Source organism: Salvelinus sp. IW2-2015, linkage group LG20 (genome assembly GCF_002910315.2).
Source record: "Salvelinus sp. IW2-2015 linkage group LG20, ASM291031v2, whole genome shotgun sequence".
Lineage (NCBI taxonomy): Eukaryota > Metazoa > Chordata > Actinopteri > Salmoniformes > Salmonidae > Salvelinus > Salvelinus sp. IW2-2015.
In genome coordinates, this window is record NC_036860.1 from 17,294,385 (window position 1) to 17,320,316 (window position 25,932).

The following is a 25,932-nucleotide window of genomic DNA, read 5'->3' on the forward strand; positions in this document are numbered from 1 at the left end:
ATAAGTGAAATAATCTGTCTGGTAACAATTGTTGGAAAAATTACTTGTGTCATGCACAAAGTAGATGTCCTAACCAACTTGCCAAAACTATAGTTTGTTAACAAAAAATGTGTGGAGTGGTTGAAAAACGAGTTTTAATGACTCCAACCTAAGTGTATGTAAACTTCCTACTTCAACTGTACTTCATATCCTATGTTCAATTACATGAACAGTACATAAACTCAGCAAAAAAAGAAAAATCCTCTCACTGTCAACTGCATTTATTTTCAGCAAACTTAACATGTGTAAATATTTGTATGAACATAAGATTCAACAACTGAGACATAAACTGAACAAGTTCCACAGACATGTGACTAACAGAAATTTGATAATGTGTCCCTGAACAAAGGGGCGGTCAAAATCAAAATTAACAATCAGTATCTGGTGTGGCCACCAGCTGCATTAAGTACTGCAGTGCATCCCCTCCTCATGGACTGCACCATATTTTCCAGTTCTTGCTGCGAGATGTTACCCCACTCTTCCACCAAGGCACCTGCAAGTTCCCGGATGCTATTCAATTAATTAGTATCTGTACCAAAATATAGGCTATTCACTTACAAATAGTGCAAAAGTTATGCTATCTAGCATGTAAAACCATTGAATTGTATGTTTGTCCAACACATCACAACAGATTAACGACTATAATCATAAATGTAAACGAATGCTACACAATCGACCACAATGACCCCCACTAGCCTAGCCACAGCTAACAGTAAAATACATGAACCGCTAAGCATATTGACTGGAGTTTTGCCTTTCAAAATAAAAAGTGATTCAAACGGATACAAATATTGGATTCATGCCATATCTGGACTGCATAATGCTAAACAAGGTCGGAATGTTATACAGTGCATTCGGAAAGTATTCAGACCTCTACATTTTTTCACATTTTGTTACGTTACAGCCTTATTCTCAAATGGATGAAATAGTTTCCCCCCCTCATCAGTCTACACACAATACCCCATAATGACAAAGCAAAAACAGGTTTGTAAAAAACTGAAATAACACATTTACATAAGTATTCACACCCTTTACTCAGTACTTTGTTGAAGCATCTTTGGCAGCGATTACAGCCTGAGTCTTATTTTGGGTATGATGCTAAAAGCTTGGCACACCTGTATTTGGAGAGTTTCTCCCATTCTTCTCTGCAGATCCTCTCAAGTTCTATCAGGTTGGATGGGGAGCGTCGCTGCACAGCTATTTTCAGGTCTCTACAGATATATTCAATCGTGTTCAAGTCCGGCCTCTGGCTTGGCCACTCAAGGACATTCAGAGACTTGTCCCGATGCCACTCCTGCGTTGTCTTGGCTGTGTGCTTAGGGCCGTTGTCCTGTTGGAAGGTGAACCTTCGCCCCAGTCTGAGGTCCTGTGCGCTCTGGAGCAGGTTTTCTTCAAGGATCTCTTTGTACTTTGCTCCGTTCATCTTTCCCTCAATCCTGACTAGTCTCCCAGTCCCTACCGCAGAAAAACATGCCCACAGCACGATGCGGCTACCAGCATTTAGGCCAAAGAGTTCAATCTTGGTTTCTCATGGTCTGAGAGTCCTTTAGGTTCCTTAAGGCAAACCAAGTGGGCTGTCATGTCCCTTTTACTGAGGAGTGGCTTCCGTCTAGCCACTCTACCATGAAGGCCTGATTGGTGGAGTGCTGCAGAGATGGGAGAACCTTCCAGAAGGACAGCCATCTCCACAGTGGAACATTGGTGCTCTGTCAGAGTGACCATCGGGTTCTTGGTCACCTCCCTGACCAAGGTCCTTCTCCCCAGATTGCTCAGCTCTAGGAAAACTCATGGTGGTTTCAAACTTCTTCCATTTAAGAATTATGGAGGCCTGTGTTCTTGGGGACCTTCAATGCTGCAGAAATATTTTGGTACCATTTCCAGATCTGTCCCTCGACACAATCCTGTCTCGCTCTACGGACAATTCCTTCGACCTCATGGCTTGGTTTTTGCTCTGACATGCACTGTCAACTGTGGGACCTTATATAGACAGGTGTGTGCCTTTCCAAATCATGTCCAATCAATTTAATTTACCACAGGGGAGCGCAATCAAGTTGTAGAAACATCTCTAGGATGATCAATGGAAACAGGATGCACCAATTTCGAGTCTCATAGCAAAGAGTCTGTATACTTATGTAAATAAGGTATTTCTGTTTTTTATTTTTAAATATACCAAAAAAATCTAAAAACCTGTTTTCACTTCGTCATTATGGGGTATTGTATGTAGATTGAGGATTATTTGTATTTATTTAATRCATTTTAGAATAAGGCTGTAACGTAACAAAATGTGGAAAAAGTCAAGGAAGGGGTCTGAATTCCTTCTGAATGCACTGTATAAATTCCACAAAATACAATAATTTGTTAATTTGAAAKAAAAAAATTGAAAATCGCTCTGTGGCTGTTTTAGTGTTGCTAATACAAGCCTTGTGCGGGTGTGTGCTACGCCAGTTACCAAGACGTTGTGAGTTCAAATTGCAAGTGAGGTTGACTCCAAAGTAGAGGTCGACCGATTAATCGGAATGGCCGATTAATTAGGGCCGATTTTCAAGTTTTCATAACAATAGGTAATCGTCATTTTTGGACGCAGATTATGACTGATTATATTGCAATCCATGAGGAGACTGCTTGGCATCATTAGGATATTTCCCAGCATGCTCTATTGCAGTTAGATTTTTTAAATTGTTTCTGTCAATATCTGTGTTTTTGCATGTACATTGATTGACAGTGGCGTACCACAGTTTCACTGGCCCCGTGGTCTCAGCAAGGTATACTGTAGGTGTGAGCAAGGTATAGCTAATCTCATACTTTTCTTTTTGCCATGAGGCTGAGAGAAAATGTTGCGGTTTTGAAGCAAATTTCCTCCAATTCTACACATATTACCATGGGGCAGAGAGGAAAATGTGCAGTTTTAAAGCTAATCTCATGCTATTCTACACATTTTCCCATGACGCTGAGAGAAAAGACCCCCATGGGCCCCCCGGCCTGCGGGGTATGTGGTACGCCAGTGTTGATAAATAACATACATTTTTATAAACTTATCCAATCTGTTAGTTGGATTTATTGCACCCGTTACTGAAATGGTTGTTCCAGTTTAGATGGTTTAGGTACTTTCATTCATTCATTTTTCTAATCCTGCAAGTCATTCTGAATGCAGATTGTGGGAATCCACTCTGGCTGAATTCCAATAGGATTTAAACATCAGTTTGGAAGCCAACATAATGGAACTTGATGCTGATTTTGCTTTAGCTTATGCTGGTCACCAGTGTCCAAAACATAGCAAAGGCTGGTCATCATGAAAAACACAGTGAAGGCTAGTCACCAGCAATACAGAAAATGCCAATCACCATAAAAACACAACTTAGGCTGGTCTGCCAGCATAACCAGCCCAGACCATTCTGGTCAGACCAACTTGACCAGCTAGAGCATGCTGGTCTGCCAGAAGAACCAGCTAGACCATGCTGGTCTGCCAGAAGAACCAGCTAGACCATGCTGGTCTGCCAGAAGAACCAGCTAGACCATGCTGGTCAGACCAGATTGACTAGCATCATACCAGCACTGACCACCATAAACCAGCATAGACCAGCTTGAAATTTATGCTGGTCTATGCTGTTTTTTTCTGCAGTGATAGTTTGGCTGCGTTTAGATAGACAGCCCAATTCTGCTATTTTCCCCACTAATTGGTATTTTGACCAATCAGATCCGCTCTGAAAAAGAGCTGACGTGAAAAGATCTAGATGTGATTGGTCAAAAGACCAGTCAGTGAAAACAAAATATCAGAATTGGGCTGCCCGTCTAAACACAGAGTTTGTGGCCTTTTTAATACCTCAATCTTCTTCTCAGTCTCAGCCACGGCCAGTGTCTGCTGGGCAGAGCGGCCTGGATGGATGGAAGACTTGAGCTTCTCCAGAACTGACCGGCCCTCTTTCTTCTCCCCCTGACTGGCTGTGGTGGTCAAGGGCTTCACTGGGTGGGGGCTGCAGAGGAAACATCACATACATCACATACATATACTTTTTCACATGAAAATCAGTACAGTACAATATGAGGCCCTGGCATCGTATGTGGGAATATTCATAACAATGCTCTCTGGCTTGGGTATAGAATTTTCAGTATATAAGGCAGACCTCAAATCAGTTCTCTACATGATAACAACATGTGTTTAGCATCAGGTTTCAGCAAGAGAGCGTAAAAAGAGCTCATGTTGTCTGATTTGTGTATATCACAGAGCAGGTATGCCGTATCAGTAATGACAGGCTCCAGAGTGAAGTTTCCCCCTAGGTACAGATCTAGGAACAGCTTCCCCTCCCCCAATCCTAACCTTAACCATTAGTGTGGGAAATCAGCGTATAGAGGCAACTTCACCCTACACCTAATGAGAGAGTGAAGGAAGGCACTTCCATTTTGCTTTAATTTACAGATGGTCAGAATGGCAGCACAGAGAGCTAAAGCAGTTGTTTAATCAAGGTTAGGCTGAGATTCTCATTATGATGACTTTGATTGTGGTTGCGGAGTCCTTGATGTGATAGGACAGTCAGCAACACAAATGTATGACACATAAATGAACAACACAGAAGTGAGATGAGCAACATAAAAGATTAAGCAATTCCCAAATCAATGCACTGTCGCAACCAATGGGTTTGCATGGGCAGGTGGTACTGGCAGGGGAGATATACTGATTAATTTAGAGAACCCCTCTTAATTAAGGAAGCTACTTGAATAGATTAAATCAAAGGGACCAAATCAATGTCTTTTGTTTGGAAAAATGAGAATACAGTCTAACAATATGTCGATTTTCAAGTTATGCCAGCAGGTGAGCTATGTCTAACTATTTCATCCCATTGTTGACTACAACCTGGCAACCCAAATTGGTAACTCAAACTGGCAACCCAACCTGGTATTTGTATTTTCTCAAGAGGAGTTTGAGTGGGTACACTCTGCAGCGCTTAAGTGTGAGGAGAAGTCTCACCTGCTCTCCTGTCGGGGCAGGCTGCTAGCTGGCTGTGTCTCCTCAGGCAAAAGTGTGTGCCGTGCATCGACCAAGGGCTGGGCAGTGGTGTAGGAGGAAGAGGAGGAGAAGGAGGAAGAGGAGGAGAAGGAGGAAGAGGTGTAGGGGGCCACAGCCAAGGTGGCACTGGCTCCGGTACTGGGCCTCACGGTCGGGGGGTGATGTATGGAGGAGGGGACAGGGGTGGGGGGCAGCTTAGCCTGGCCATTAGTTTCAGTTGCCAGGGAGGGGGTAGCAGAGGAGGGGATGGAAGCACAGGGGTTGGAAGCATGCACTGTGATGCCAGGCCTTAACCTGGCACTCATGGGGCTTCTCACGTTCGGGGCTACTTTGGCGTGGAGGTCTTCAAAGCTGATCGTCCCAGCATATTTGGACGAGGAATGTTCCGTTAAGCAGTTTCCTTTTGGAATTGACTGAGTGGAACTATTTGTGTTTATTGTTTGCAAGGACACAAATAATGTAGCTACATTGAGCGCTGTCTCTCTATTCGGTGACAAAGGTGAGGAAAAAGGAGATTTGGTGGGTTGATATGAGAACGGTCCTTCAATGCTCTCTGAGATTATTTGTCCAGGAGACGGTGATCGGTGAAGAGGGCTCTCACCTAATCCTTTGCCAGGGCTATTTGCACCACTGTTGCCGTGGAGCTCTCGTATCATTCCCTTGAGACTTCTGTGAGAACTAGTGCCCCTTGGTGAAGACTCATTGACAGGATTGGTTTGTTTGGCCAGAGGCTGACTCACTTCCTGTTTATTGCGTACAACTTCCTGTTGCATTTCCATCTGGTGCGAAACTGGAAAAGATCTAACATGACATGAAGGGTCTAGTTTTGAACGGTCTATCTTTGATTTTGTCATGTTGCCATTTCTATCCATTGGAGATTGAGTGTCTTTTAATTCTACAGTCTCTCTCTCTATGTTAAGACTGTCAGGCGTAAAAATGCTAATGCTCTTCATATCGCTTGCAGAATCTCTGCGTGATGTATTCAATTCACAACCTCCATCTTGACAATTGTCTTGACAAAGCGAGGAGACTTCTGGTAAATTCACTTTTACAGCAGAGTTGACGTCTATTGTACTAGTCTTCTGAAAAATTAACATATCTTCTGCATATAGCATCATCTGCTCATGAGATAATGCTATGGGAGTATCTTGTGGAGTTTGAGGAAAAATGCCACCTAAACTTTTGAGGGTATGCACTGTCATCATGTCAGATGGAGATGGGGAAGCATCAGAAGCAGAGTCAATAAAACAAAAATCGGAGTTTCTTTTGTTTTTATTAAGATCTTCTAAGGTTAGCGGAGGTGATTCATAATTGTTGTTTCTGGACTTGGGCTTATCTGGGTGAATTGAGAACGAGTCCGTTGTTGGGTCTGGTGTAGTTGAAGCAATGTCCAGCGTCTTAAGACCTGATTTAGAGTGTTTTGGGGAAGACTTATTCAGTAGATCGGCTACAGTCATTTCACTATTAAGAAGCATTACTGGCAGAGGTAAGTCTTTGAGTTCAGAATGTGAAGTGTTCTTTACAATAGCATATTTTCTTACAGTGGGACTGGCGTCCGTTGTATCCTCTGAGGCCAACGATATTATTGAATCTGTTGCATCTGGCCATAAGTCCTGCTCAGTAAATCTAATTTTATCATCTTCATCTCGTAATGGTTCATAGTCAAACTTCTTGAACTCATCTTCAGACTTGAATGGAGATGGAGACTCTGGAGACATGTTGGCATAATGTTGTGAGTGTACGGTATGAAAGTCCAACAGGTCACTGCTGACAAGGTCTTTGCCTGGGCTTGGGTACAGGTGGGGACTTGGTGTGTGTCTCTTGTGCCCCCATTCTCTTGTGTGCTGTAGGGAAGCTGCGCCTGTTTGTGACAGGAGACAGGCCTCTTTCTGCACAGCCAGTTCCTGACCCCTGTGCAACCAGCTGTCAGAGGGTCTCTCGTTCACCAGAGTCCGTATTATGGGCCTCCGTGGAGGCAATGGTGGAGGCTCTTCTTCTTCACTCATCCTCATCTCCTCAATGGGTGGAATAGTGTAACTCTCATATGGAGGAGTGCTTCTTACTTGGGCTTGCCTTGAGGTTGCTATTGAAGGGTGATTGGTAGCAGAGCCCTTTGGTGAATTCAGCCTGCTGGAGGCAAAGGCGTCAAAGGACTCATCCCATTCTCCTCCCCCACTCTCTGATATGGAGCGAGACGTAAACGGATTGGGGGGGCTAGCCGTCGCTGCTGTCGGAAGTAAGGCAGGGAGGGACGTCTGCCTGGCTACAGGCCTGGGCCGGTCTCGCCATATGGCGGCCATTTCAATTTGCACGACGGGATCGTGGGTGGGACTGGGGACGCAAGGCAAAGCTGTGGAATGACAGAGGGGTGTGACGGGGGAGCAGGTAGCAAGGGGGGGGGACCTCTGGCCCTCTTCTGCAATGAGGTCCTCAAAAAAGGGGTTACACTGCATACGCGGGAGGAAGGGGTTGAAGGGAGAGATGGGGTCAGGGGTCAGAGAGGGAGTGAAGGGGTTAGTTGGATGGGCACTGTCGGGCGAGGCATGGCCAGTGAAAGAAGCAGAGGGAGACGAGCACTGGAGGGGAATGGGGGAGCGAGGGGGGAGAGGAGGAGGGGTGTCTGATTCGCTTTCTACCTTAGGAGAAACTTCCAGCCTGTGGAGGGAAGGCACAAGCAGTCCGCTTTGTTAATTCTGTGCCAGCTGGCCCATTAAAAATATGGGTTCCATTTGTCTAACACAAAGAGAAAAAGGCAAACCAGCCAACTACTGTCTATTCGAGGACTATCTTGTGAATATGCCAAAAATGTAAACAATAATGGGTTATGGAAAACAGCAACAAGAGTTTACTACAAAAAGCAAAACTGCATTTAGCAAATTACTGAAGCAAGGTGAAGAGCAAGATGTACTGAGTTTGGTATTTCAGGAATTACTGTCAGATTAGAGACAGTAATACTGCAGAATGATCTAATAGCAAGAACAGGTGATTAGTGTACTGAGCCAGTATTCGTAAAGAGAGTAGGAGTGCTGATCTAGGACCAGTTTTGCCTTTTAGATCATAATGAATGAGGTTACATGGGGTGGGGGGTCAGCACTGCTTTTCCGAGACATTATGAATACTGAACCAGATGATTAGTGCACATCTAGATCAATGTTCCACAACATACCAAACCTAAGTTCAGGTAGATCCTCTGGCATTAGTACTTGAGAACCCCAAGCAATTTTAAGAGTGAAATATACATATGCCAAAATGTCCTTTCCAACTCCAGTCACATAGACTCTTTGAGTCTTTGCTTTTCTTATGATTGGAAGTACAGTACATTTTATACAAATGGCCTAGATGTCAACTATTATGCTGTGTTATGAGGACAGTATGAACATCAAATGATGGCCTATATGAGATTGCTGTAAAATGGTGGATGAACTTGCCACATTTCCGTTTTAAAGGAACAGGGGGCAGCATAGACACTGAAAACAAGGAAATCAAAACCTTCCAAGATGTAGATGTCTATTGTGTGCTTTCGATGGAAGGCAAAACTGTATGAAGCTCTGGAGAGTGGAGACACAGAGCTGAAATGACCCTCCACTCACCTTGGCTTGTTCTGGGAGTCACTGGAGCCAAACCAGCCTCGCAGTCTCCCCTCAGGGGGAGGAGAACCCTGGCTCAGCTCGGGCTTGGCAGGTAGAGAATCACTCCTCCCTCCGGAGAATAACGTTTTTCTGAGCTTCTTCCCTTTGTCTGCTGAGTCCACCGTGGTAGTAGAAGACAGCATCGGGGCTGCTGCCTGCACCGGCCGACCCCCCACCCGAGCACTTTGAAACTGGGAGACTGGAGGTTCGGCCTCCTTCTCCTCATCCTTCTCGTCCTTCTTTACCTTGTCGAAGGACCAGCGCCGGCCCTCGCCTGCGGAACCCTTGTCCTCGCTCCGCTTTGTGAGGTTCTGCAGCGAACGAGAGAGAGGGGAGCACTTCTCGAGCAGGACCAGCTTGGATGGAAGGGTGCTTGAGCCCTTGGGACCCACCGGTTCAGATCCATAGACGTGGCTTCCATTGATGCACAGAGAGGATTGGGAGAGAGCCATACCTTGACCCTTGAGGGACTCCACAGCAGGACAGGGCCGGGGAATGGCAGTCGTGGTGATCCTACTCGCCTCGTCGCTGAAGGCTCGCTTGTGGGTCAGTATCTTTGGGGAAGACTGTGTGGTGGTAAGCACTGTTTGGAGGGGGAAAAAGTATAATAATAACCTCTATTCCAAAACAATTCCTTAAAATGCATAAGCATCCCATGTCCTTGAGATATAGTAAATGCTTTTTCCATGTCTGTTAAACATTTTGTCAGCATATCATCTAAATACAGTTTGTGAATTACTGTGCATATTACAGACATTTAGGGCAATTTCAAAAGAAAATGAAACCCTTGGACAAAAATAGAGCAAATCTTTTATCTAAAACACAGAGGAAATCTGCAGGCTTACCTTTTTTAGCTAGGTCTGTATCTCCATGGTGGGTGTCTTTGACCTTGCTGCTGTAGATGGGGGAGCTGGGGGGGTCCACCAGGAGGCCTAGACCCAGAGAAGGGGGGCAGTGGCTCTCACTGGTCGTGGATGATACGCTGCTTTCTGAGGCCAGCGACGAACACGACCTCGTGTCAGAGGACCTCCGCAGCTTTCCCTTACCCAGGAAAAAATCCTTCACCTTGCTCCGCTTCTCCTCGGCTACCTCTACCTCCCCGGGGTCCTCTCCCCCTCTCCCCTCCCCGAATGGCTGCCCCAGGGAACTCGACAGGGCGGCGAAGCGTCCCGGCACAATAGCCGAGGAGGACTCCACGTCGCCCCTCTTCCTCCCTGTCACGCGGTCCTTGAGTTTGCCGAAAGTAGAGCGCGGCTTGTCCTTCATGGTAAGGTCGAACATGCTGGCCGTCATGTTGTTGCGCGTGAACTGGACCGTTACCTGTATCTCGCCACGCTCCTTCTCCTTCCGGCTGGCCTTGGAGTTGAGTTTGAGCCATCTGGAGCCACAGAGAGAGAAGACTGTCAGGGGTCAAACATCCCCAGCGCTCCACACATGCATACCTGTGACCAACATTATTTTACATAAAGGTCTATAAAAGAATGCATATGGCCTCCCATTTGTTTCATCTAGCGTAAACACCATTCAATGCATACTTTCACTGTTATGGGATACATTTAAACACAATGTAAACAGACCGAAAGTGACATGATTTAACTGACCACATTGGAGACAAACAAAACAGAAAACACCACTGAAACAAAACATTCACTGTTCTGCCTGGCAGCCAGTAGCATATTGCGTAATGTGGCAGTAGCCAATTCAAAGAGGGGAGGGTGTTACATTTTTTATTTGACCATCGTGTTTCTCCAAGTTTGATAACAAACTGTTTCTTTAGCATCCGGGAACTAATTCCACATTCCTGGGGTTCCTCCCACCCACCACTCCTGTTGTCTGTGACGTGCTGATGGGTCCACCTCGGAAATCCTTTCCTTTCACAAAGTCCTTCTGAGAGGACTTGAAACCATGTATTCTGGAGCCAAAACAACACTGCTACTCAATTGGAGTTTCACTGCATACAGAGAGCTGGAAGAACAGTGGTCACACAATTAAAGCCAGATGTGTGGTGTTGCTTTTCTCTACTACTATACTCAGAGCTGTTGACTATGGACATTGTTTGCATACTACCGAAATTCCCCTTTGAATATCTCCACCTGTTACCTCTACTGTAACTTCTGCTACGTGTCTCAGAATGTGGCAGATGTTGGGAGCATGCAGAGCAGTCTGAAGGGCAGATGTTTCAGGTGCAAGAGATGTTTCAGGTACAAGTGCAAGAGAAATTATAAACATCGAAACCCTATAATAACATACTGGATATCGTATGGGACTGACAGTGGCTAAAATGCACATGGAAACCACGCCCTCTTCTCAGGTGTTTTGTGTCTCCTTATTCTGTTTTCCAGGACTGACAGCACAGACACTGTTGTATTTGCCTCCTTCGGCTCCTACCCATTGACCCACCCTGTATTCAAGAGCATGTTGCATCACAACCGATGGCGGGCACAAGACAAAAACCTCAGTGTACAAAACATTGAGGACACCTGCTCTTTCCATGACATACACTGACCAGGCGAAAGCTATGATCCCTTATTGATGTCACTTGTTAAATCCACTTTAATCAGTGTAGATGAAGGGAAGGAGACTGGTTAAAGAAGGATTTTTAAGCCTTGAGACAATTGCGACGTGTATTGTGTATGTGTGCCATTCAGAGGGTGAATGGGCAAGACAAAAGATTTAAGTGCCTTTTGAAGGGGGTATGGTAGTAGGCTAGGTGCCAGGCGCACCGGTTTGTGTCAAGAACTGCAATGCTGCTGGTGTTTTAAATGTTTTCACGCTAAACAGTTTCCTGTGTGTATTCAAGATTGGTCCACCACCCAAAGGACATCCAGCCAACTTGACACAACTGTGGGAATCATTGGATTCAACAAAGCATTCCTAGTTGATCACCAAACATTTCTGTAAAAAAAACAACGATATAGCCTTATGTTCCTACTTTTTTTAAATGTTATTTGTCTCGGTAGGTGCACCCGATGAGCGCCGGGTAGGCAAACTGTTGCCATTTTGAACCATTTCACGTCTGAAGGTACAAACTCTGCCTTCCCGACGGGCCCAGAGAGCAAATCAAGTGCACTATAGGCCTACCGCTGGCTCAGATCAGTGGAGGCTGCTGAGGGGAGGACGACTCATAATAATGGCTGGAACAGAGCAAATAGAATGGCTTCGAAACCATGGAAACCATGTGTTTGATGTATTTGATACCATTCCACTAATTACGCTCCAGCCATTACCAATTAAGGTGCCACCAACCTCCTGTGGCCTTTTGGTCCGTGTCAGTGGAAGAAAGGGAGAGCGGAGGGATGTTGAGAGGCAGACCCTCAGTTTGATGCTCTCTCCCTCCACTGAGACTGACCATCAGATGCAGTTTTTCCATCGGTTGTGAAGTAAAATAAAAGTAAAATAAAAGTAAAAAGCTAATTATTTAAATGTATGCTCACTCAGCTGTGCCTCACAAGTAATACAACAATGGATCTATTACCGGTGTGATCACATAGCCTACCTCAAATGTTTAAATATAAATGGCCAGAACAACAATGCATTGGCAGGGCAATTCAAGCAAATCCAATATGCGGTGATAATGTATTGGGCCTATACCTCACTGCTACAGTACTGCTTTTAATAGGTTAATCTTGCATAGGCTTAATTTTTTGAAGTCATGTTAAAAAAAATCTGAGCGGTAGATCTCGGCTTGCAATTTGATTCAGAAATTAATCTTGAATCAGAAAAGGTTAGTGTCCACTGTTCTAGAGTTTTCCCTGTTAACACTATCAACATTTCCGTTTAATCAATTGTGATTGTGATCGAATCAACGCAATATTGGCCACTTTCAATGCAGCATACCGAAACAAAACTAACTATGCAAGAGATTTTGTTGTAGGCAGAACGCATCGGAGTAGGATTCTATTGCACTGACAAGCCGGTACTCTACACAGACCGGTGCAGCATAAACAATCAGAGCTGCAGTAGGCCTATATGCAAATAGACCATTGCCATATATGGATCTGTGCCATTTACTTGGAACTGGACTGGGTTTACAGCATGAGTGTTTGTGCGTAGATGCGCTTGTTTTGAGATCAAAGCGAGAGCTGCATGTAGCCACGTGTGCATATTTTGTTCATATCCTTTGCTAGTTAGTACGTCATTAGCTCAGTTATAGAAAATTTGTAGTCAGCAATAGGGGAGTGATTTCTTCCTATAAGAGCACAAAAACGTGTACATTTCTAGACATCTTTGAAAAGTGAGTCGACTGATCCTGTCTGTGCTCACGGGGGCATGGCCACTGACTAGTTAAACTTTACAGGGAATACAATTCTCTCAAATTAAAGGTTAACCTCACATTACATCATTTCACAAATAGTTTCATCTTTACTCATTCATTTTATACAAGAGTTAGATGCAAACCTCATAACTGAGGCACCTGTATAAACAGAGTTATGGTAATGTGGCTGTATTGTCTTTCATGAGGTCACAAACATGAAACAAAATGGACCGGGTCGTAGCTGGCTTCTCCAACGACTGTTTCCACATTCTCCAAAATTGACATATTGTTTAATTCTCCCATTTTGGGGATTTAGGAGTTCGGCGAAGTTAAATCCTTTGTTCACCGTGTGGTCTCTCTCTCTGCATGACCAGTTGGAGAGAGTCTCCGCCAGGAATTTATGGCCTGAGATAACAGAACCTGGGTGTAGGAGAGAGTGAGAGAGAGAGGGGGAAGCCACAATCTACACCCAGAAAGGGCCACATCATGACAACCCCTACCTTGTCGCAACATAACTGATTGGCTCAAACACATTATTAAGAAGGAAGGCAATTCCACAAATTAACTTTTAACAAGGCACATCTGTTAATTGAAATGGATTCCAGGTGAATACCTCATGAAGCTGGTTGAGAGAATGCCAAGAGTGTGCAAAGCTGTCATCAAGGCAAAGGGTGGCTTCTTTGAAGAATCTCAAATCTCAAATATATTTTGATTTGTTTAACACTTTTTTGTTTACTACATGATTCCATATGTGGTTCACTATTATTGTACAATGTAGAAAATAGTAAAAATAAAGACAAACCCTTGAATGAGAAGGTGTGTCCAAACGTTTGACTGTTACTGTATTTCACAGTGGTTTAGATGGTACAATAATTCTCTACACTATGCATTGCTTGTTTTGACACATAAACTGAAATTAGGCAAACTATTAGAATTTTAGCAACCAGGAAATGGCTAGTGTTTTCTGGATATTGCACCTTTAAACACAAATGTTGCCGCAGTGAGCAAATTTCAGGTCTGCTGAGCGCAAACTTGAACATTGTAAAAATTCGGTGCAACTTCCAGCGTGCGTTTACTGTGAACACTGAGGCTGTACCTGCTTTAAGTTACAGTTTTAACAGTGGCCAAGTAGGCTACTGTGTCTATTTGATCATAATGTAGGCCTACCAGAGTGGACTACCATCAAAAACCTATGGAGAAAAAGCATCCCTTGACATTTTAACATGGAAATAGCTTTTCTATCATTCAGCCTACATTAGCAGCCAATGTGTGGTGTTTAATGTAGGCCTACATTCCACGAGACTTGAAAAAACATGCAGGGCTTGACATTAACCTGTTTAGATAAGGAGGTGACTGAAAATGTTGTTGTGTTGTTTGATGCAAGAAACCACTTTGCAAAAAAAAGCATTATTATTCCCATACCATTATTACAGAGAATTAGACAAATTATGCTACCCTCTACTTATTGGCTACTTATCTTATTCAAGCCTGTCTCAAAATACAACACTGCGCCTTAAAGACAAATAAAAGCTTTTTAGCTGACCCTTTTCTATTGTTACGAATAAAACCCACTTCTGAGGAAATTCACATCAGACCACGCAAACCCCGGTGTAAGCTGAGGTTGCAATGGTTGTTGAATTCCTAACCATACCACGTGCATTGGCTACATGGCTGGAAGTGGTTAAACTCTGAGACTATCGATCCCTACAGAATAAGAGCAAATCTTAGATAGTAATTACTAGACTGCAGCTAGAAATGATGTAAACCTAGGATGCGAGTACCGACAACCGCTGAAACATCTATTCTAAGAACAATGGACGCCTGACGTATCCATTACAACAGACACTATCAGGAGCCGCAGATAGAGCTACAACCATGAAAGACATTGTGACTTCTGGGGAAGTAACCAGAGACTCTCTGATGAATTGACTCTCCAGCAGACAGACCGACGAGTCCAACAGAGAAGACAACAACGACATATGGGCGTAAATATATTGTTTGCAATTATTCCCGAATGAGCGAGCGTTCATGTGCAAAGGAGTAGCATTTCAATTAATATAATTATCCACTGTGTGTAGTGATCCATTTTGTCTTTCCCGCTCCTTTATCGTTCCACACACCCTTTTCTTTGTATAACAAGCCGTCATATTGGTTTATTTATTGGTTTAGCCCACTAGGGGATTTTTCCCTATCGTTGTTAGTAACCAATATCTACTGTTTGTTTGTTATGCATTTCTGTGATTATTTAGTTCGTTAGTAAATAAATGATTAAGCCAATTGGTGTATGGATGATTCATAGTTTAGGCAGGGTTCGTGCAGATAACTAAGAATTCTACGACGTTTTAAATGAGACTGACGTAAGGTAAAGAATAATTCATTAATAGAAGACTAATTGATCAGATATTAAAATATCTGAAGTTATATTCGGAAAATTCTAACTTTGTAATCTGAAGATTTTCTAGTTAATTACATTTACATGATTAGTTTAATCACGTAATAATAATTACAGAGAATTGATTTGATAAAATAACAGTCTTCAACTTTAATGATACTAAAGACACTACAGGGTGGTATACAGAAGACAGCCCTATTTGGTAAAAGACCAAGTCCATATTATGGCAAGTACAGCTCAAATAAGCAAAAGAGAAACGACAGTCCATCATTACTTTAAGACATGAAGGTCAGTCAATCTGGAAAATGTCAAGAACTTTTAAAGTGTCTTCAAGTGCAGTCGCAAAAAACATCAAGCGCAATGATGAAACTGGCTCTCATGAGGACTGCCACAGGAAAGGAAGACCCAGAGTTACCTCTGCTGCAGAGGAAAAGTTCATTAGAGTTAACTGCACCTCAGATTGCTGCCCAAATAAATGCTTCACAGAGTTCAAGTAACAGACACATCTCAACATCAACTGTTCAGAGGAGACTGCAGGAATCAGGCCTTCATGGTTGAATTGCTGCAAAAAAAACACTACTAAAGGACACCAATAAGAAGAAGCAACTTAAGTGGGCCAAGAAACACGAGCAATGGACATTATACCGGTGGAAATCTGTATTTTGGTCCACATTTGAGATGTTTGGTTCCAACCTCTGTGTCTTTGTGAGACGCAGAGTACGTGAACAGATGAGCGCCGCATGTGTGGTTCCCACCGTGAAGCATGGAGGAGAAGGTGTGATGGTGTGGGGGTGCTTTGCTGGTGACACTGTCAGTGATTTAATTAGAATTCAAGTTACACTTAACCAGCATGGTTACCCCAGCATTCTGCAACGATACGCCATCCCAAATTTGGACTCATGCAGAAATCACTCCGCCATTTCCTGGTTGCTAAAACCTAATTTAAGCTGAATTAAAGACCCCAGACATGTTCTATATGTACAAAAAGCTTATTTCTCTCAAATTGTGTGCACAAATTTCTTTACATCCATGTTAGTGAGCATTTCTCATTTGCCAAGATAATCCATCCACCTGACAGGTGTGGCATATCAAGAAGCTGATTAAACGACATGCTCATTACACAAGTGCACTTGTACTGGGGACAATAAAAGGCCACTCTAAAATGTGAAGTTTTGTCACACAACATAATGTCACCAATGTCTCAAGTTTTGAAGGAGAGTGAAATTGGAATGCTGACTGCAGAGCTGTTGCCAGATAATTGAATGCACATTTCTCTACCATAAGCTGCCTCCAACTTCCTTTTAGATAACTTGGCAGTGCGTCCAACCGGCCTCACAACCACGTGCATGGCATTGTGTGAGCAAGAGGTTTGCTGATGTCAACATTGTGAACCGAGTGCCCCATGGTGGTGGTGGGGTTATAGTTTGGGAAGGCATAAGCTGCGGACAACAAACACAAATGCATGTTATCGATGGCAATTTGAATGCATAGAGAGACCGTAATGAGATCCTGAGGTCCATTGTCGTGCCATTCATCCACAATCATCACTTCATATTTCAAGGATCTGTACACAAATCCTGGAAGCAGAAAATGTCCCAGTTCTTCCATGGCCTGCATACTCGCCAGACATGTCACCCATTGAGCAGGTTTGGAATGCTCTGGATCAATGTGTACGATAGTGTGTTCCAGTTCCCGCCAATATCCAGCAACTTCGCACAGCCATTGAAGAGGAGTGGGACAATATTCCACAGGCCACAATCAACAGCCTGATCAACTCTATGCGAAGGAGATGTCACGCTGCACACCAGATACTGACAGGTTTTCTGATACACGGCCCTAACTTTTTTAAAGGTATACAGATGCATATCTGTATTCCCAGTCATGTGAAATCCATAGTTTAGGGCCTAATTAATTAATTTCAATTGACTGATTTCCTTATATGAACTCAGTAAAATCTTAGAAATTGTTGCATGTTGCATTTATATTTTTGTTCATTGTAATTACCTCTTAAGCTACTTTGCAACTACTTAGCATGTTAGCTAACCTAACCTAACACCTAGCTAATGTTAGCCACCTAGCTACCTAACTATGTTAGGCACAAAAAATTGGAATTTGAAACATATCATACTTTTTGGAAATTCTTAATATATTGCATATATTGCAGTTTGTAACATATCGTACAAAATGGATGGACATCCACAAATTCATAAATACCATAAGAAATGTAACATATCACACTAATTGGCGTTTCCCTGATTTAGAGACTATGTTACGTCTACACCTGAGTTCAGGTTGATATGTGTACTGATCTGTTCTTGCTTACAGCCAACCTGTTTCTTCTGTGACAACCTGGTCTCAGAACATTTCATATTATTCTGTACATAAATCCACGACACCCCATTTAGTATGATATGTTATGTTCATATGGTATGTATTAATTTCTGGTTGTCCATCATCCAATTCATATGATATGTTACGAATTACAATTCGTATGATATGTTACGAATTTGTAAAACGTACAATATGTTACGAACTAGCTAAACGTATGTTATGAATTCCAATTTATTGTGGCTAAAGTTAGATAGGTGGCTAATGCTAATATTAGCTAGATGGCTAACATTAGCTAAGCTAGGGTTAAGTTTAGGAGTTAGGTTAAATGTTTGAGGTTGGAGTTAGGGTTACCTACAGCATTTTAGGTTAGCTAAAATGCTATGTAGTTGCAAAGTAGCTAAAAAGTAGTAATTAGTTGCAAGTCATTAATTAGCTAAAATGTTAAAGTTGTCCGTGATGCGATTCAAACATGCAACCTTTGGGTGACTAGACGTTCGAGTTATACGCCCACCCATCCACTCCGACCAACCACCCTCCTTTTGTTTTTGCCTTAAGTAATCTGTTTTATGTAACCATACCAAACATAACATATCATACTAATTACAGTGTCCCGGATGTACTTTTAAATATGTTACCTTTCGTCTATGAGACCAGGCTCTCTGTGATGGCCGGATATGGTTTATGGCAGTACTGCACCATCGTCGCTATTTATGCTGAATGGCAGATGACTGTGTAGGAGAAAGGGCAAGCCAACGAGGCCTGCATCTTGCAACAATAATCACTAATTTGTGATCTAAACTGGGTTATGGTACACAATAGTATTGTACAGTAGGCTATGTGCTATGATTATTGGGACTATGGGCAGGCAGCCTACAAAAACCATGTCCTCGCTTGAGGCATAGGCCCAATGGTTCAGTTCTAGACAATCTTGTATCTATACCAATTCTATGGTATTTTCAAATAAGGGGTTACCTACTGATCATAGCATGCTTGTACTAGAGACTCCATCTGACCTTAAATCCCGCAGCTTTATCTGAATTTCTATCTAAGTATGGTAAATCTGAACTATTAATTATGGGTGATTTTTTTATATTATTTGGAGAACGCCAGTGTCAGATTTGCTCTCAGCTAAACCCATCTCAGCTGATAACTGAGCCTACACGGCCAAATCCTAAAGATCCATCGAAATATACCCTGAGTGATCTTATTTTGACAATAATCCAGATAAATACACTATATATTGTCACGAACCGGCTCAAAGTTCGTAACAAAAAGGGAGACAACGTGGAGATGAGGAATATCAAAATATATTTATTAACTAAAGTAAACTAAATACAATGAACAATGGTGTGTGTGTGTGTGTAGTCAGTAGTGTAAGTGAGTGTTTGCATGCATAAATGTGACAATGAGTGGTGTAGAAAGGTGCCAATGCTAACAAACCGGCTACAACCAAAATCGATCAGTATGTGCATGGAGAGAGTCTCCTCATTGAATGGGAATGAGGTGTATTTATCCCGGGACACACCCGAGCCCAGGTGTGTCCCATTTCGCTGACGACCCTCCCAGCTCCACCCACTGACATCCTATTACGGAAAACAAGAGCAACGAGAGAATATGGCAGACAGAGTGGGAGAGTCGGAGAACAAACAATTGGCAGCAGAGCAAGAACCTGATCACCTGGACTAAAGTAAAGTGACGAGGCTCAGTTTGCCAATCATATATGCCCTTCATCCTCTCCTGTGAAGATGATAGCTTCTCTTTAACCATTTCACCAGCAGCGTACCGGTTGTTGCCTGAAATCACACACATAAGATAACAGGGACTGAGGGGGCTCGGGAGACTGCCAGTCATCCTGGAGAACAGATAGGGTGCGTGGACTTCTATGTCCAAACACAAGGTCATTTGGACTGAAACCCGTGCTCTCCTGTGAAACCTCCCTAGCGGCTAACAGTAACCAAGGCAACCCCTCCTCCCAATCCTTATCCATCTCAGTACAATAAGCTCTCAACAAAGATTTAAGTGTTTGATGGAAACGTTCCAGCGCTCCTTGACTTTGCAGTTGATAGGCGCTAGACAAATTGTGTTTAATATGGAGCTGTCGGAGAACCTGATCAAACAGATTAGAGGTGAAATTAGATCCTTAATCACTCTGAATGACCTTAGGGATTCCAAACAGTGAGATAAACTGAGTCAGCTTTTAGCACAGACTTAGTCGTGATAGACCGGAGAGGATAGGCAGCAGGAAACCTAGTGGTCTGACACATCAGTGAATAGGTAACTACTACCTTTTTTAGAACGAGGCAGAGGACCAACACAGTCAATAATCAGTTACTCAAAAGGTTGGCTGAGTACAGGAATAGGAAACAGTGGTACCGGCTTAATAGCTTGATTAGGTTTACCAGTTAATTGACAGGTGTGACAAGTTGATGAACTCAGAAACATCCCTCTTTAACCTAGGCCAAAAGAAATGTCTTAATACATACGAGGTTGTAGGTTTCCCACACACCCATATGTCCAGCAACATTGTTGTGGGAAGTTGTCAACACCAACTCACGAAGCTTAACTGGTACAACCTGACTAATCGCCTCCCCCAGAAAACAACTACCATGAGACACCCACTTTCTCATCAGGACATCCTCTTGGAGAAAATAGCCATGGGCGACATCTCCCAACTGTTCCACAGGCACAATTTGGTCATGCAACTCTTCTAATGTGGGGTCAGCCACATTGATTAAATTAGATCGGAGCGGGGTACAGATAACGGGATAACAGGGAAAGTAGTGACAGATTTCTTTGTGGCATTCTCGTTAGCCGGCGCAGTGACCAGGTCGCCATGGCTCATAGAAAGCGTCACTGCACACGCAGAGAACACCTCTGGGAAACTCTGCGCACTCTCATCGGGAATCCCTACAAATGACGGCTTAGCGGAAATCACTAGAGATGGAAACACGACAGGCCATACACGCTCACCAGCCAAGTTATTCCCAAGGATAACGTTGATATCCTCAAATAGGCAATGAAGGACGCAATCCCACAACAACCTCACCTTTCACCAGTCCACAATCCAACATCAGTTTATGCAATGGAACTGACAGAGTGTTCAAACCTATTCCCCAAATCAGTCTCAGCAAAGAAGGGTAACACAGACTCCAACACAAACGATTCAGAGGCACCTGTGTCTCTCAGGATCTTCACTGGCACTAGGTCCTTACTTCCTAACAGACACAAAACCCTCCGTAATGAAAGGTAAATAGTCTGCGTCAATATGGACTTTCACATGCCCCTGGGCATGAGACACTGTGTCAGGAGTGAACTGATGTGGAACAGGCGCAGCTAACGCCATAGGCTTAGATTTGACGTAAGCACTGAATTTACCCCTAGCCCTGAGAACCAGACATTCGTTTTTTCCAATGACCCGAACCTTGACAGTAGTGACACTCTTGACCAAAATCAACTTTACCACGGTTGTCAGGCTCAACCCTAGTTGAATCAAACTCTGCCCGTGAACCAAAGTATCTCGGTGAGCGAGGCCCAGATCTCTCCAAACGCCCCCATTCACTCCGAATGCGGGGCTGTACAAAAACACTTGTGTGAGTCAAAACATACTCGTCCGCAAAAACCGCAGCTTCAGCGACAGTCTTTACTTTTCGTTCGTTAATGTACGTGGCTATATGATCAGGGATTGTGTCCTTAAATTGCTCTAGCATAATCAGATCACACAGCCCTTGGAAAGTTATAACTGCAGAGGCGGAACACCAGCGATTAAACTGTGAAGATAACTCTCGCGCAAACTCAACATGAGTCTGTTTATTATCCCTTTTTAAAGTTCTAAATCATTGGCGGTAAGCCTTAGGGACCAATTCGTAAATCTGTAACACAGCCATTTTAACCTACACTAAGAGCTGAATATGCTTCCTGCACTTTACCAGTCAACACACACTGCAACATTAAAGTGCGGTCAGAATCAGGCCAACTCCTAGCACCAGCAACACGCTCAAACAATGAAAAGAATGTCTCAGGGTCCTGCTCATTAAATTTAGGCAACAACCGTAAGTTCCCAACAATATCAAATGTGTCCGGGGCACGACCAAAAGAGGAACGACCCCGAGGTAAATCTGAGTCACCTTCCCAGAGCAAACTCTCCCCTGAGAGCTTTCCTTCCCTAACCAGCTCTAGCAGCTCTTGTTGCAGCTTGACTTTAGCATGCTCCAGATCCTGTTTAATTTCCAACTCCTTTTCATACTTTACACGGTCATGCCCTAGCTGTGACAGAAGCAGTTCTTTCTGCTGTTCAAAAAGAAGACTACTAGACTAACCGATGGAGCGGCCATTGTAACGTTACGGGGAGACGGCGAGTCCTCAGCAGAAGCTGCCCCAGTGGTAACTTCAAGAATAACACTCTCCATCAGATTGGCCTTCAATATTAACCTAATATAATTTTTTTGACGTTTATCACTAATTTAAACCTTGTAGTGTTCAGCAATCAACAACAGCTGTTCTTTAGTACATAATTCTAACAGTTCCTCTGATGGAAAGCGAATGAACTCATCTACATTAGATGCCATAGTCAAAAGTAAATACAAAAAATAAAAATCTCTTGCTCTTCCCCTCTGCTGAACACACCAGACCACAAGAAAAATGACAATCACACTGGGCACCACAGAAGAGAGATGAGATATATATGGAGCTTCCCCAAAACCTATAGTAACTCAACCCTAGTCTTCGTGGAGATTTGTGGTGGGTAATTACGCACTGTAGCCCGCTGGCAAGGAAATAAACCACCCAGCACGCTGGCAGATTCCCCCAAGCCACGGATGTGCCCCCGAGACAACTGCTCAGTCCACAGACACCACACAAAAATAGAACAAAATAACCATGCCCAACATATTCCAAAATGAAACACGTCGCTAAGCCTAAAAGGGGGAAAAGGCTATAGCTCCGGGTAGTAAGTATCACTACCCTACCCAAATCTCCCACTGAGGTACACAGCCGACTGTACTCGGACCGATGTCCCAACAGCGAGTAGATCAAGAGTCTATTATTATTATTTGACCCTGCTAGTCACCTATGAACATTTGAACATCTTGGCCGTGTTCTGTTATAATCTCCACCCGGCACAGCCAGAAGAGGACTGGCCACCCCTCATAGCCTGGTTCCTCTCTAGGTTTCTTCTAGGCTGGGTTTCTGTACAGCACTTTGAGATATGAGCTGATGTAAGAAAGGCTTTATAAATACATTTGATTTGATTGGTCTGCACAGAGCCCTGACCTCAACCCCATTGAACACCTTGAATTGGAATGCCGACTGCGAGCCAGGCCTAATCACCCAACATCAGTGCCCGACCTCACTAATGCTCTTGTGGCTGAAGGGATGCAAGTCACGCAGGATTGTTCAAACATCTTGTGGAAAGCCTTCCCAGAAGAGTGGAGGCTGTTGTAGAGGTAAAGGGGGGACCAACTCCATGATTTTGGAATGAGATCTTTGACGAGCAGGTGTCCACATACTTTAGGTCATGTAGTGTATGTTTCTAGTGGGGTTTTCCCCCTGGATTGTAGTGACCATTGCCCAGTTGTCTGTGTCAGAGATGTGAAAATGCATAAATCTGCCTTTTGTCATCACTAAGAGGAACTTGTGGTGAAAAAATGTAGTGAACAAGCTTTTTTTCATAATCTTTATTTTAGTGACTTCAATATGATTGAAGATAGTCATGCCCCCTTCAAAACTCTGAAAGTTAAAGGTAGAACAAATGTCTGGTTCATTCCTGAATTATACAAGGTCACCAGTAACACAGGCTTAGGCCTGAATTGTCAAAATTTTAGCCAACTGAGGAATCAATGTGTAAGACTGATCAAAAAGGCTAAATATGATTATTATGTAACCACTCTTTTTGATTGTAAGGGGTTTTGTGTATATTGTGTATATTTATGTTTGTCTGTGCAATATGTGTTGTGCTGTATTTGATTCGTTTTATATTGTTTCTCATATGGTATATTGGATTTCATATGGATGTTATGAAATGGTATATGCAGGGCTCCCTTGTAAAAGAGAAAATGATCACAATGGTGACTCCCTGATTAAATAAAGGTAAATAATAATAAATAAACATTTCAAAGATTTTACTGAGTTACAGTTCATATAAGGAAATCAGTCAATTTAAATAAATTCATGAGGCCCTAATCTTTGGATTTCACATGACTGGGCAGTGGTGCAGCCATGGGTGGGCCTTGTAGAGCATAGGCCCACTCACTTCGCAGCCAGGTCCACCAACTGGGAAGCCAGGCCCAGCCAAACAGAATACATTTTTCCCCACAAAAGGGATTCATAACAGACAGAAATCCCCCCAGTTGTGAGGCCGGTTGGACGTGCTGTCAAATTCTCTAAAACAACAGTGGAAACTGCTTATGGTAGAGAAAGGAACATTAAATTATCTGGCAACAGCTCTGGTAGACATGTCTGCAGTCAGCACGCCAATTGCATGCTCCCTCAAAAAACTTGACACATCTCTGTCATTGTGTTGTGTGACAAAACTGCACATTTTAAAGTGGCCTTTTATTGTCCCCAGCACAAGGTGCAGCTGTGTAATGATCACGCTGTTTAATCAGTTTCTTGACATGCCACACCTGTCAGGTGGATGCATTATCTTGGCAAATGAGAAATGCTCATTAATAGGAATTTAAACAAATTTGTGCACAAAATTATTTGAATGAAATATGTTTTATGAAAGATGGAACCAACATTTATATTTTTGTTCAGTGTAGTTTAACTATGCACCAGTAATCCAGGGGTGGCCCGGCCCACTGATCTTCACCGTAAATAAACGCCCAGTTCTTCTCATATTTTGTCGGAATTCCCCACCCTACCAACATACCATAGTTTGGCCTACAAATGTTACTGTCAATCACGTCAAATTAATGGCAATAAAATGATATAATTCGTGGGATATGATCATTTAGCCTAGGCTTGCATGTAGCCTAATCAGTGGAAATACCTTCCTCGTCACTAAGCATATTAAATGAATAAGTGAAAAGAACCTACTCATCTCTGGGACACATTCCATCTTGAAATATTTTATCCAGAGGGACGATTGCTTGACCAAGAAACACGTCAAGTCCGATAAGCACCCGGTGCATGACCGTGAGGACCAAGTCGCCGCTCCCTGAGGGAAATGCACTGCGACCCCCAGCCTCCAGTATTCCGGGGAGAAGTTCGAAACAACATTCCTCATTCCACTCTGGCACAGTCGCCTTTTCGACCAAACCGGTGGTGTATTTCTCCTTCCCAACCTGAATGATGGTGTAAACATAACGGCTCCCGTGCTTGCCCTTCGTCCGCAAACCCCTTGCACAAAGGACAGTTACATTCACATGTGTAGGCACCCATCTCTGGTCATCGTTCAACTCTATAAGTGACATCATTTTAAATTCCGTTGCCTGGAGTGGGGAAGCGTGAATGCGTAAAAAGTCCTAAATAGACATCCTTTGCCACTGCTTTTTTGGAACCTGTCCCACCGGTTTGCGCATCTGATGACGATGCTATCCAATGTCTTCGCCTCGCCCTTGCGCCTGGATCACCCGTTACTTGGGCTACTATGTTTGATTGCTCAAACAGACGCAGGACCTCTGCAGAATTCCTCCAAAATGCTCCGGCACGTCACCGACGTCAGTTTGTGGAAATGCTGGATATGCCGCGCTTGAGGCACTCGCATGTCATTGTTCTGCTTTGGTCAGTCCTCATCGCATTACTATTTTACTATCTGAAAAGTCATTGTGCTCCTGCGGCCCGCCCTCCCTAACAAAAGAGCCCCGCATACAGTACGAATACTGCAAAATGAAAGAGAAACACGCCCCTCCCTACCTACATGGTGGAATGAGATAGCTAAACTAAACTATCAAAATCCTTATTGTGGCATTATTGTGACTGTGAGACTACTATTTTACAATCATCCATGCAATTACAATATGAGTTTTTCATTGTCGATATCGCAAAAGTTGGATAAAAAAGATCCCACCCAATCATGTTGTCCTAGTCTAGCGGGAAAGCAACTCTGGGCGACTGCGCAATGTAGGCTAGATATTATAACGTCCCATACAGAAATTGTTAAAAAACGGAAAACAAAGGCTTAACAATTGGGTTTTGACTGTTTTGCAGCATCAAGATGACACATGTGCAATCATGTAAATAAATATCTGGAGGATTAGAGTTTATAGTTTAAAGGTCTCCACAAGAGGGCAATGCCACCCTATTTCGACGTAACTCCTGGCCTATACCATAAAATGTCCTTTAG

General features: G+C 43.3%; 1 protein-coding gene across 2 annotated transcripts in view; it reads right to left on the minus strand.

Annotated features, from left to right (window-relative positions):
* LOC111981844 (rab11 family-interacting protein 5-like) overlaps positions 1-25,554 on the minus strand; it is a 32,133-nt gene extending 6,579 nt beyond the window's left edge. The window contains exons 1-5 of one of the 2 annotated variants that reach the window (XM_024013309.1): positions 24,684-25,554; positions 9,516-10,048; positions 8,632-9,253; positions 5,003-7,696; positions 3,860-4,010 (exon numbers count right to left, since the gene is read on the minus strand). In XM_024013309.1, coding sequence (XP_023869077.1) covers positions 3,860-4,010; positions 5,003-7,696; positions 8,632-9,253; positions 9,516-10,048; positions 24,684-25,063 — 4,380 coding nt within the window. In that variant the 5' untranslated portion in view covers positions 25,064-25,554. The remainder of the gene's footprint in view (positions 1-3,859; positions 4,011-5,002; positions 7,697-8,631; positions 9,254-9,515; positions 10,049-24,683) is intronic. The other variant, XM_024013310.1, reaches the window with a different exon arrangement.
* Between the last annotated feature and the right edge of the window lie 378 nt (positions 25,555-25,932).